This window comes from Eutrigla gurnardus (assembly GCF_963514095.1).
Source record: "Eutrigla gurnardus genome assembly, chromosome: 9".
Classification (NCBI taxonomy): domain Eukaryota; kingdom Metazoa; phylum Chordata; class Actinopteri; order Perciformes; family Triglidae; genus Eutrigla; species Eutrigla gurnardus.
Window position 1 is genome coordinate 7,354,470 of NC_139923.1, and position 12,461 is coordinate 7,366,930.

Here is a 12,461-nt window from a genome sequence, read left to right on the forward strand (position 1 = left end):
GTCCAAAAATTCAGAAGGTGCCACCAGCAGCTCCCAAAGGGGGGTTTGTACCTTTTATTTATTTTAAATGTATATGTACATTCATACAGGGCTGGTGCTGTAGCAAGAGAGGCCCGGATTTGAGTCCCGGTTTGGGTTAGGGTTTCTTCTGTGTGGAGTTTGCATGTTCTCCCTGTGTCAGTGTGGGTTCTCTCCAGGTTCCAGCTTCTATAGCCTACATGTCAGCCCTGTGATAGACTGGTTACCTGTCTGTCTCTACATGTCAGCCCTGTGATAGACTGGTTACCTGTCTGTCTCTACATGTCGGCCCTGTGATAGACTGGTTACCTGTCTGTCTCTACATGTCAGCCCTGTGATAGACTGGTTACCTGTCTGTCTCTACATGTCTCCCTGTGATAGACTGGTTACCTGTCTGTCTCTACATGTCTCCCTGTGATAGACTGGTTACCTGTCTGTCTCTACATGTCAGCCCTGTGATAGACTGGTTACCTGTCTGTCTCTACATGTCAGCCCTGTGATAGACTGGTTACCTGTCTGTCTCTACATGTCTCCCTGTGATAGACTGGTTACCTGTCTGTCTCTACATGTCTTCCTGTGATAGACTGGTTACCTGTCTGTCTCTACATGTCAGCCCTGTGATAGACTGGTTACCTGTCTGTCTCTACATGTCAGCCCTGTGATAGACTGGTTACCTGTCTGTCTCTACATGTCAGCCCTGTGATAGACTGGTTACCTGTCTGTCTCTACATGTCAGCCCTGTGATAGACTGGTTACCTGTCTGTCTCTACATGTCAGCCCTGTGATAGACTGGTTACCTGTCTGTCTCTACATGTCTCCCTGTGATAGACTGGTTACCTGTCTGTCTCTACATGTCTCCCTGTGATAGACTGGTTACCTGTCTGTCTCTACATGTCTCCCTGTGATAGACTGGTTACCTGTCTGTCTCTACATGTCAGCCCTGTGATAGACTGGTTACCTGTCTGTCTCTACATGTCAGCCCTGTGATAGACTGGTTACCTGTCTGTCTCTACATGTCTCCCTGTGATAGACTGGTTACCTGTCTGTCTCTACATGTCAGCCCTGTGATAGACTGGTTACCTGTCTGTCTCTACATGTCAGCCCTGTGATAGACTGGTTACCTGTCTGTCTCTACATGTCAGCCCTGTGATAGACTGGTTACCTGTCTGTCTCTACATGTCAGCCCTGTGATAGACTGGTTACCTGTCTGTCTCTACATGTCTCCCTGTGATAGACTGGTTACCTGTCTGTCTCTACATGTCTCCCTGTGATAGACTGGTTACCTGTCTGTCTCTACATGTCTCCCTGTGATAGACTGGTTACCTGTCTGTCTCTACATGTCAGCCCTGTGATAGACTGGTTACCTGTCTGTCTCTACATGTCAGCCCTGTGATAGACTGGTTACCTGTCTGTCTCTACATGTCAGCCCTGTGATAGACTGGTTACCTGTCTGTCTCTACATGTCAGCCCTGTGATAGACTGGTTACCTGTCTGTCTCTACATGTCTCCCTGTGATAGACTGGTTACCTGTCTGTCTCTACATGTCAGCCCTGTGATAGACTGGTTACCTGTCTGTCTCTACATGTCAGCCCTGTGATAGACTGGTTACCTGTCTGTCTCTACATGTCTCCCTGTGATAGACTGGTTACCTGTCTGTCTCTACATGTCTCCCTGTGATAGACTGGTTACCTGTCTGTCTCTACATGTCAGCCCTGTGATAGACTGGTTACCTGTCTGTCTCTACATGTCAGCCCTGTGATAGACTGGTTACCTGTCTGTCTCTACATGTCAGCCCTGTGATAGACTGGTTACCTGTCTGTCTCTACATGTCAGCCCTGTGATAGACTGGTTACCTGTCTGTCTCTACATGTCTCCCTGTGATAGACTGGTTACCTGTCTGTCTCTACATGTCTCCCTGTGATAGACTGGTTACCTGTCCAGGTGTACACTGCCTTCGTCCAATGACAGCTAGGATCGGCTCCAGCCGACCCTGAAATCGGTTGTCGATGGAAGGACGTGTTTGGATTTTTTAACACGTCTAACACATGATTTTTACTTGAAAGCAAGCACACGTTCTTTTATTTGTCACTGTTCTGGAGAGTGAATTTTCACATATTATTCGAATGAGTGGAGAGAACACTTCCTGTTGTGCCCTGTGCACACACATATACACACGCACACACATTTCATATTTTGCAATCAGGCTTTCAGTTATTCATGTGAATAGAAACTGAGAAGAACGGATACTGGTTTAGCACGTCTTGAAACGTGTAATGGCTTGTGCTTTTTTTAACAAATACACCTGCAGAACCTTTACTGTAGAACGTTTGAAGTGAATCAAGAATCAGAGCCGAGGAGACCCGAACGCAGGAGTCAATCAGCCTGCGAATTCAGATCAAACTGATCAAATATGAATCAAGATTCTGTTACTGCGCTGCCTATCACCTCAAAGTTTTCAGAGACATATTTGACACTTGTGTAAAAACAGCAGTGTTTCCAGCAGCTCATAGAAGGATGATGGAAGGAGTCAATACATAAACAAAAATGATTTATCTTTTTCAAGAAAGCCAATCCTTTGATTTTGTGACAGGAAATGACGGGATTTATGGAAAACGTGGTCTTAATCTTCAGCCAGTTTCACAGAAACAACACTGACTCGAGATGGCAGCAATAGATCGTTCCTGGTGGAGGTCTCACTCTGTAATTGTTCCAAGAAATCTGAGTAAATGTGACTTTCATGTTTTAAACGACACCTTTTAAATCCAGAGCTGATGATGGTCCTTTACTATCCCAGGCCTGTTGGCTCAGTCCTAGTCATTCGTTCCCCTTCACAAATTCACACGAACATCTTGAACACGTTACCGTCGTCGGTGACGGGCCAGATTGATGAAGTGCAGGCTGTCCGACCCAAAGACGGCACCCTTCGTTCTCTTCTTCTCATTCTCTTCTCCCCTCAAGTTTGCTTCCCAAAATTGGGCATCAGAGGAGGGTTTTTTTCCACAGCAGAGATGTTGAAGTTATGACGTGGAAATGACTGATGGTGTGTCGCTGGTCTTTGAGCTTATTCTATTTTGAGGTTTATGGCTTTAAAGGCCTCCAAATCTGCATCCGTGGTGCAAGAAGATTCTCAAGTTAAATAAGAAAAGTGATGTGCAACGTTATCGTCTTTTGTGTGATGTATCCCAGAGCATTCACGCAGAGAAGCAGTCAAAAGAAATAAGCTGAAATACATCTTTTATTGAGAAAACTTGCTGAGATCACCTTTGGTCATAAAACTGAAAGGTGGTATATCATTTCCAGTATCAGATCTGCTCTTGACAATGTCCAAAGACACTTATCCCACTGTGAGACATGATCATTCAGGTAGATGGGGCTTTAATGTGATAACTTATCAACACTGTGAGTGTGGCAATGAGTCAGAGTCCTCTTCCTGGGCCGCTTCGTAGAGGAGGTACACATCTAAAACAACGACTCCAACATGACGAATGAATAATATCGGGTGTCTTGTCGTGGCTAATGCATGCTCCTGAGTTTGGTCTAAACATTAGATGTAGGTCTTATCTCAGAGAAGACCACTGCGACTTTGGAAGTTCTTAAATTAAACATTACAACACAGAGGGAAAAATAAAAAGAAGAAAGAGGACAGACATGCACATGAGGCTTACTGGACTAAATATAATGGGTTTAAAAAGACACAAGAGGGGAATAAACCTCTCTTTGAAAACATCTCATGGTCAATTTCCCCCCATTTTATCTGAACGTTAGCCGCGGGGCTGCTGGCCGCCAGAAAGCTCCCTCTCATCTCTCTCTGTAAGTCTTCATTCAGTGGCTGACACTTTTCAGATCCCAGCGGATGTTCACGCAGATCAAAGTGTTTCAGGCTTTTATCAGTGATTGCAGCAGATTTTTGTCCATTTGAAATCTTTCATTGGATCATGGAGAGCATTTTGGCACAAAGTGGATGAAAGTCTGAGCTCTTGGCCTCGATTGCACTTCCTTGTTTGACAAACTACTCTGTGTTGAATATTAGAAGGACAATAAGTTCTGACACACTTTGGAAAAAAGGATGTTTCATGTTTAAGAGCTGAAAAATTGAAAACGGCAATCAAGACAGTGACAGCAACCAGGCACGGTGAGCAGACCACCGAGGAGTCAGTGAATCCACATCAGGATTAATACAGACAGCAGACATTAGTCAGTGGATTTATTTAGAGGCAATCCAAATAAAACAGGAAAGAAAAGAAAAACATCCTTCTTGAATGAATCTGACCAAAATGTGAGGATCCTAGAGATTTCACCGCCAAAGAAAAGGAATATTTGCTAATTTCAGATTGTCTAAAACTAGATGTCATGGTCTAAAACAGCTTGTCTGTGGTGTGGTGCAGTGTGTGTGTGTGTGTGTGTGTGTGTTGCCTCCTCCTGTTTGGTATCTGTATTATCTCTTCTCTATTCTATTCTATTCTATTCTATTATCCCCCCTCTATCCTGCCTGCATCCACTGCTCCATTGAACTGCTTACCTTTGTGCAATAAACTCCGGCCTATTCACCCCCATCTGAGCGCTCTGCGTCTCACATTATAACATGAAAAGTGTCTTTAATGAGAATCTTCAAACATTTTAACGAGATATCGTTCATGTTAGCGTGACATATTTAATGTTATTCTACACAACTTTGTGATCAGTTTGTCAATCAACCATGTTTGTACATCATTCATATTTATTTCATAAATAAATAAATAGTTATAAATAAATTAAAGAGCTATAAGACAAAGCAAGTTTGGTGATGGGGGATTTTTCACAATCTGGCAACAACATTATCGGTGGCTTTAAATGGTCTACTATATGATTTGATAATAAAGCCGTTAACAAATGCTTGTAAACTCTTTATAGAGGGTGAAGTGCTTCTGTCTTTTGTTGTTATGGCAACATCAGTCACTTTACATCTTGTATCACAAACTGACTGTCAAATACATTTAGCGGGGTTAAAAAGTAAAAGTAAATCCTTGCAACACACAGTGAGGCTTTGCCCTTTGGCAGCACTTTCTAAAACACAGCACACAGTCGCCGTTAACACGTGGTTAACCTTGTCAAAACAAAACCACGAAGGCAACATCGCGGTTGGGCTTGAACACGTCACATGAGTCGGGAAAACACGGCTCTAATATCGCTAACGTAACTCTGAAACACTCCAGGACACGGGTCTCCTGCTTTAAAGTCCTGTGTTTGTTTGACCCGCTCACCTCCCCTTCCTTTGCACCCCGTGTGGATTTTACATCACACGCCTGGAGCTAAAGGGAGCTTAATTGTGTGTCAGTTAAACCAGGCTGCATATAAGATAACATGGAAATACCAAAGTCCAGGTTGTCCTCGAGTAAATGTTAGTAACAGGATAAAACAACATAACAAAGCAGCTTCAGGACCCCGGATAAAACCAGCCGCCTGCATGTTTCTGTCTCTCTGTGAAGCTCCCCCACCGGATCCCAGTCACAACAAGACATTCGGTTCATGACATGAAGCATTTTACCAAAGCCTTCACGGTGTTTTAATGACATCACTCTGCATGATGTCATGGAGGTCACTGAGTCATTACGGCCCGACAGCATGATGGAGTTGATCATCAGCGGCTCATGAGGTGACGCCAGTAAGGAAATCTGCTTTGATGGAGCACATATCCAACTCATTGTGCGTTTTGCTGTCTGAGTCATTTACATTTCACCGTATTATTTTTGAGCAATTCAGGCTGTAGGCCTGGAAAACTTCCACATGTCCTTATTTCTACAGAGCATGTTAAATGCAGCGCTGAAGATGCCTGAAAAGTGAGGAAAGTGTGTTTTTAAGGGCATTATTTCTTAGATATGATATGCATTTTCTTTTGACTGATCAGAAGCATCAAGGGTTTCATTTCAGAAAGATTTTCATCAGTCTTGTCTAAAAACACAACACTGGGGTACTTATAAAAAAAAAGTAAGAGAAAATGAAGGACCAAATCAAACTGAATTAAAATCCTGATGATCTCAAAATCTTTTGAGCACCAACCAGCAGGGAGAGTGGAAACAGAATTAGTAACCGAGATAAGAATCATTTCAATGGAAAAACGTGAGCACAAAAAATAGTCTTTGACTGTGGTCTTAGAGACATACACGCCCCCTGGTGGTGGTGGTGGTGGTGTTAACAGCCTGGAGGAGCACAAAACTAAAACCTCAAAACCTTGTTGAAAACAAGATGTTGACATAACCACTAAAGAAAAAAGATTTAGTGCTCCTTAATTGTTATTTTCAAGTATTTCTCTCAACATCCTTTAACCTCCAGTTTTAGTTCAATCGTGTGTGAACTTCACTCACCAAATGCATCTGTTCTGTTTCTCTTTTAATGACATTTTTATTCCTAACGTTACATGTGTTTTTGTTTTGAGGGAGGCAGCCAGGTTTGGGGATCACACATCTTTTTAAAAATGATTATTGGAAATCAATATTATCATATAATGTGAATGGCCATGCACCTGATGTACAAGCAGGAAGACTGATTCCATATCCAGTAGCTACCTGCTGCAGTGAGATGGCCTGCAGCAGGTAGCAAACGGTAAAATAACAGCATACAACTCTGCATGTTCAAACTAGTTACAGGTAAAATTTCTTCCCACTGAACACGTATCTCTTCTTCTTGTGATTCTCCCTCCTCTTCCTGCAGAGCCAGCGGCGGCGAGCTCGGTCTGTTGGGTCCTGGCTGGCCGACGGGAACGTCCGCTCGGGGAAAATCTCCTTCAGTTTGCTCAAGAAAAACAGCTCCAGGCTTCGGCCGGCCTGGGCCACCTCTGAGTCCGGCTGCACAGCACAAGGACATGTGTGTCAAAATCAGAGGCAGTTTTATTTATATATAAATATAGTTTTAGATTTGATTCATACAGACACTGTTGACTTATTACAGGTCCCCATACTTTACCATCCATATCTGGCGCCACCATCAAATTAAAATATCTAAAAATATTTTAGTTCAATATCTGGGATTGGCTCCAGCCCCCCTGTGACCCTGAATACAGGATAAGCGGTAGACAATGGATGGATGGATGGATTTTAGTTCAAACAATCAAATACCTGCAAGTGTGATGACATTCCCATCAGCACTAACTTTACGTTTAGTGCTGATTAGCAGACGCCTCCTCCAACCGTTTAACAGTTTACATCCGTGTCTGTCCAAAATGTCATCACTTTATCCTGTTAGATACTGTATGAAATAATCAGCTTAAATCACTAAATTATGGCCAAAAACATGTTTTGTGAGGTCACAGTGACCTTTGACCACCAAGTTTTAATCGGTTCGACCTTAAGTGCAAGTGTTTTTTTTTGCCAAATTTGAAGAAATTCTCATCGTGTGAGATTTAACATGAACTGGCAGTTGGACACGACCTGACTGGCAGCCACTACTTGAAGTTCCCTGCTACATGTGGAAGTTATTATACAGGTCACAGTGCAGAAATAATTCAGTTTCACTAGAAATTAGCTCAAGACGGGAAATCCACTGACATAATTGAACGTAGCGCAGTTCTTGAACATCAGCAGGACGTCATGGACGAACTGCTCGGCGGTGAAGTAGTGCAGAGTGTTGCTCTTGTCCAGTTTCCTGCGGATCACCGACAGGTCGATGGGCCTCTTGATGATCTGGTAGTAGTTTCGGGCCTGGAGCACATTCACAGAGAGATTAGATCATTGTGTTTGTTGAGTTTGTTTTCATTTCAACATGAAGGATTGTTATGAAAGGTAAGTGGAACATTTTCTCTACTTAAGCAGTACAGACTGCCGTCACTCAGAGTTTATGATGAGGCCAGCTGTTTAGTTCTCCTCTTTGTTGCTATATTAATTAAGTTGTCCCATTTGAGTTGTTGTACTCAGAATGAAAAACACATTTACTGGAATGACAAAGTAGATGACTCTGGTGTTTGCAACATAAAACTTGAAACTTTAAACTGAAGGTTTAAAAGTAGATGTAGTTATGTCCGTTGTATAACATGTGAAATGTTATTTATAGACATGTAATGTGGATGTGTTACCGCACATCTTTGTTATGTATTTTTGCTAGTTAACTTGTGTGGTGTCATCCTTATGGGATGGACGCAATATGTGTTTATATACAGTATATATACAGGGTCACCCATAAAGTTGGAATAATTTGCAAATATCTTGTCTGTTATAAAGCCAAACAAATGTGCATGAATTCATTTCACCTGTGTAATCATTGCACCTGCTCAAAAGTGACTACTGATGCATTTAAATTGGAATAAACAGAGGATTGTCTCTGAAAACAAGACATTCCAACTTTATGGGCAACAGTGTATATAAATTATAATGTCTGACTTTCTTAAAGGAACAGTCTGCGTGATTAAGGGGGATCTATTGGCATAAATGGCCTTTTGTTCTTTGCCTGGAAGCATAGTTCTCCTACACGCTTGGAAAGGGAGGGGTGAGTGGAGGGCTATTCAGTAGGATGCTACACACTGCTCCTTTAAATAAGGCTATCATTTCATCATTATGACATATATTTGCTATTCAGTGTTGTCATATATGAATGTGAATCTGTTGGACTGACCAGGGAGCTGACGGGTTCGTGGAACGGCGCGCTGAGCGTGTTACAGTACAACAGCAGAGTCAGCTTCTCACACCTCTGCACAGGAAACACACACACACACACACACACACACACACACAGTCACCATCAAACATCCCATCATGCACTATTTACACCACCATTGATAGCATGATAACATAACTATCGGTACACTGAATGTATTTTATAGCTGTAGAAATGAACACTTCACATGTGATGAGGTTAAAACTGGTCAGACCCTGCAGCTCACCCTCTGGTCCACGTTGGACAGGGTGTATGGAGCCTGGACCCCCCCACAGGAGGGCTTGTCCTCACCGTCGTAGGTCTCCGAGGGCTCCTGGTCCGATCTGCACGACGTACACGCCCAGTCTCCTCTGTAGGACACACAGGACTTTCTTTATAGTCATACGGAGTGATGCATCTTTGTATTTTTTAAATATGGCATTATTTCTCCCTTTTTAGCATTATTAATGTGGAAAATGACATATTCCTTAACGACAAAATGATAATAAAATTGTGTGTGTTGAGTGAATAAACAAAACACGTCCCCAAGCACGCTCAGTGATGTCGGCTCCAAAGAACATGATGAAAATAATAAACGTATCACCCCCTTTTATCTTTGTAGGTTTGACCTACAATACTGTCTCATGTGTGATGGACAAAAATAAACAAAAATAAAAATCCCACAAAGAGCTGGCAGAACGGGGCTGGGTCTTTCAGTTGGATATTTTCAGAATGTGGCGTATCGACCCCAGCTTTATCAAACATCTTTGGTGGCTAAAGTTCAGGCGTGACGGCAAGTAATGAAAGACATGCGATATCAGGTCAGTGGTTCAATTCCCATCCTCCTCCTCTCTACATGTCCAGTCTCCTTTAACAAGAAGGACCTAAATTGCTTGCTATGTGTGATTCAAAAACCCCTCAAAGAGTCATGAAATCAAACATATCTGCTGCATACATTGTTTGTTTTCTGACCTTTTTCTTATATTTGTTAGTATAATAATAGATTAGTAATAGTTCCATCTTCAAGCCTCTAGAACCGATCCCCTATCTTTGGTTGAACTGCTCACAATGCAGTAAACACTGCTTTACTAAAGAGTCCCAAAGGATTTGGGAATCATCGCCGAAGTCACAGTGAGTGCATTGATTGTGAACATAGTGTGTTTGTGTTGTGTTCCCATGCTGCACTTACAGTGGGAAGCTGGTGAGTGCAGGGATGTGACAGGCCAAGTGATAAACTTTGGGGCAGCGGTCGCAGCAGAGCAGATCTCCTCCATTCAGACACACAGCACAGAAATCCTCACTCTCCATCCCCTCGGCCCCTGATCCAGGTCCAGGCTCCTCCTGTGAGCAGCAAAGCTCGAATCTATGATCATCACCGTCGTCCGTTTGCACGAACTCACATGTCATTTCGGCTTCATCCTCCAGCTCCAGGGATCCTCCCTCATCGGCTTCCAGTTCTGGATCCAATTCAATCACCACGGTCTGCTCCGGATCCGGGTCCAAATAAAATGTATCTAAATCACTTTTCCCATCCGGGTCCCACTCATCAGATGGGCCATCGAACAGGATGTACGGCTGATCTGGATTAGAGTCACGGTCATATCCGGAGACCGGCTCTGGTTCTTCGGAGGGGCAGCTGTCAGGACTGCAGGGTTCGGTCCAGGAGGTCTGTGTCGGTTCTGGCTGGCTGAGATCAGACTGAGGCGACACCTCTCCCACCTCTAAAACGTTCACCTCGTCTTGACTGAATCCGTTCTGCAGAAAGAGATAAAAGGGATTTAAAAAAGAGCTTGCCGTGTTGGGTGCAAGTTCAGTGTGTTGACCTTCATCTCTGGACCTGTTGGGGCCGATCCAAACCGGCGGCGTCGCTGCGGGGCTCGGCTCGCGTTTGGCACGGCAGGCGCACCAGAGAAACCACAGGCTGCAGGGAGGATAAGCACACAGACCGGAAGTTCAGAAGCTCCAAGCTCACGACAGGTATGCAGGAGTTGCCCAGAATCCTTTGGGCCTCAGGGTGTATCCTGTGGAAATAAATGAAGGCTTGCTGGTGGATTTATTTAGCAGATATAGACAACAGAGTGCTGCAGGGATGATGTATTTTTGTGGGTAAACCCCCGTTAGTTAGCACCACACTGGTGTCCTGCACAACTATTCAGTGGGATTAGTGCAGAAAGGATATTGGTAGCGATATTCTCAGTATGACTTGGTATCAAAACTCCTGTTTTGTGTCTCTTTGTGGTCATTTTGAGTCTCTTTCTGTTTGTCATGTGTCTCTTTAAGGGACATTTTAAGACCTCCTGGGCCTGTGCTCAGTCGACCCATTCACTAATCCATCCAAGCCCTAAATGTGAAATTAATATGCTCCCCTCTTGTGTCATTTTACCTTATCCTCTTCAATAAAGCTGCTACATCTTTTCCAGGATGTTGTTTCTCAGATGAGGGACAGACTCCGGTCTTTCTGTTGCAGGACCAGTGGGATTCTGTTTCCGTCTCACAGAATCCAGTTCTGCAGATCTATTTAAAAAAAAATAAAAAATCAAATAAGCACCCTGCTCAATCATGAAACCCTTCATATGTCACACTGTCTGTATCTGTAGGCCGTCACCTGTTGTACTGGGAGGCTTGGCTCCTCTGCTGTGGTTGTGGGACTAGATCCGGTCTCAGGTGACATGGCCTCCAGTGTCAGCTGTACTCCACACTTGACGCGTGGCAACGGGGCGGCCCGCCTTTGGGTAATGTTGTCATGGAGTTTGTGAGGCGGTTTTGCCATCTCCAGGAAGACCGAGCCCCTTGGGGTGAAAAAAACAGAAGAGAAAACAAAGAAGAAGCTGCCGGTTTGAAATCCCCTGTGTGCTCAGTGTTTGACAGCAAAACACAAGAACCAAAACAAACCGAGGAAACAAGCGGAAGTACCATTTTAGGATGAATTCATCTGCTTCTCGTCTCTTGTGCAAGAAAATAATATCTCTACAGATCAAATGAATGATGATAACACAAACCAAAATAAGCACTGCCACATAGCGGTGAGTAGCAGAACATTTAGCTTACAGGAATGAGGTTGAAGTTGCATCTTAATTAAATCTTACCTGAGTGTGAATACGAGCTGCTTCAGAAAAGCACGGTGAGTATTTCTGCAGGTGGATGAGTGCTGAAGATGAGAGATAATGGACAGCGGGACAATCATCAAGGGGGACACGGACGATGTGATTGGTGGAGAGCAGACCCAACTCGCCCCCTCTGATTTACACAAGCAAGTGTTTCCTATTAACTACTGAGACGTGTGTTGCTATTATTTGTTGACGCCGTCACCAGGGGATTCCAGGCATGAAGCATGCTGGGAAAACTACAGCAATGAAGCATCAAACGTGAAATAAAGTGGAGGTTTGATGGAGTTGGAGGCTCAGTTGTGGAAGTTTATCTTCTGCTGGAGGTACAAACAAAACAGATTAAGTCTGGAAACTCAAGCTCTGAGTAACAGATCAACTTTAATCTGATGATGAGAAATGAACATTACATTCAAATGATTCCTGATTTTGTTTTCATAACCTTCTGTTAAATTATATTAACTAACAATAATGCATTCAATTTACTCTGTATGCACATCATATGTGTTGTTTGATAACTTCCTCTGATTATTCTATCAGACTACATTCATTTTAACTCTCACTCTTTCCACAAGAAAATCAATACAATGTTTCACAAAACAAGATGCCTGTATTCTTTGTGATTTTTTTTTAATTGTTAATTTTTTTGAAAGGGCAGAATAGGGACCTGTATTGCAAATTAGGCTTATTGAATGATCCTCCATATAGAAGTAAACATTAAATAAATACCACAATAAA

At 43.2% G+C, this 12,461-nt stretch overlaps 1 protein-coding gene across 1 annotated transcript; it reads right to left on the reverse strand.

The window, feature by feature from the left end:
* Window positions 1-6,407: 6,407 nt before the first annotated feature.
* Window positions 6,408-11,803, reverse strand: LOC311018814 (uncharacterized protein; the record flags this gene model as incomplete). The annotated part of the gene is made up of 9 exons (XM_084017883.1): window positions 6,408-6,839; window positions 7,539-7,691; window positions 8,599-8,673; window positions 8,867-8,990; window positions 9,809-10,374; window positions 10,457-10,640; window positions 11,003-11,133; window positions 11,225-11,408; window positions 11,706-11,803. 9 exons carry the CDS (start codon window positions 11,801-11,803, stop codon window positions 6,636-6,638), a joined length of 1,719 nt encoding a protein of 572 aa, XP_083874009.1. The 3' UTR covers window positions 6,408-6,635.
* Window positions 11,804-12,461: the final 658 nt, after the last annotated feature.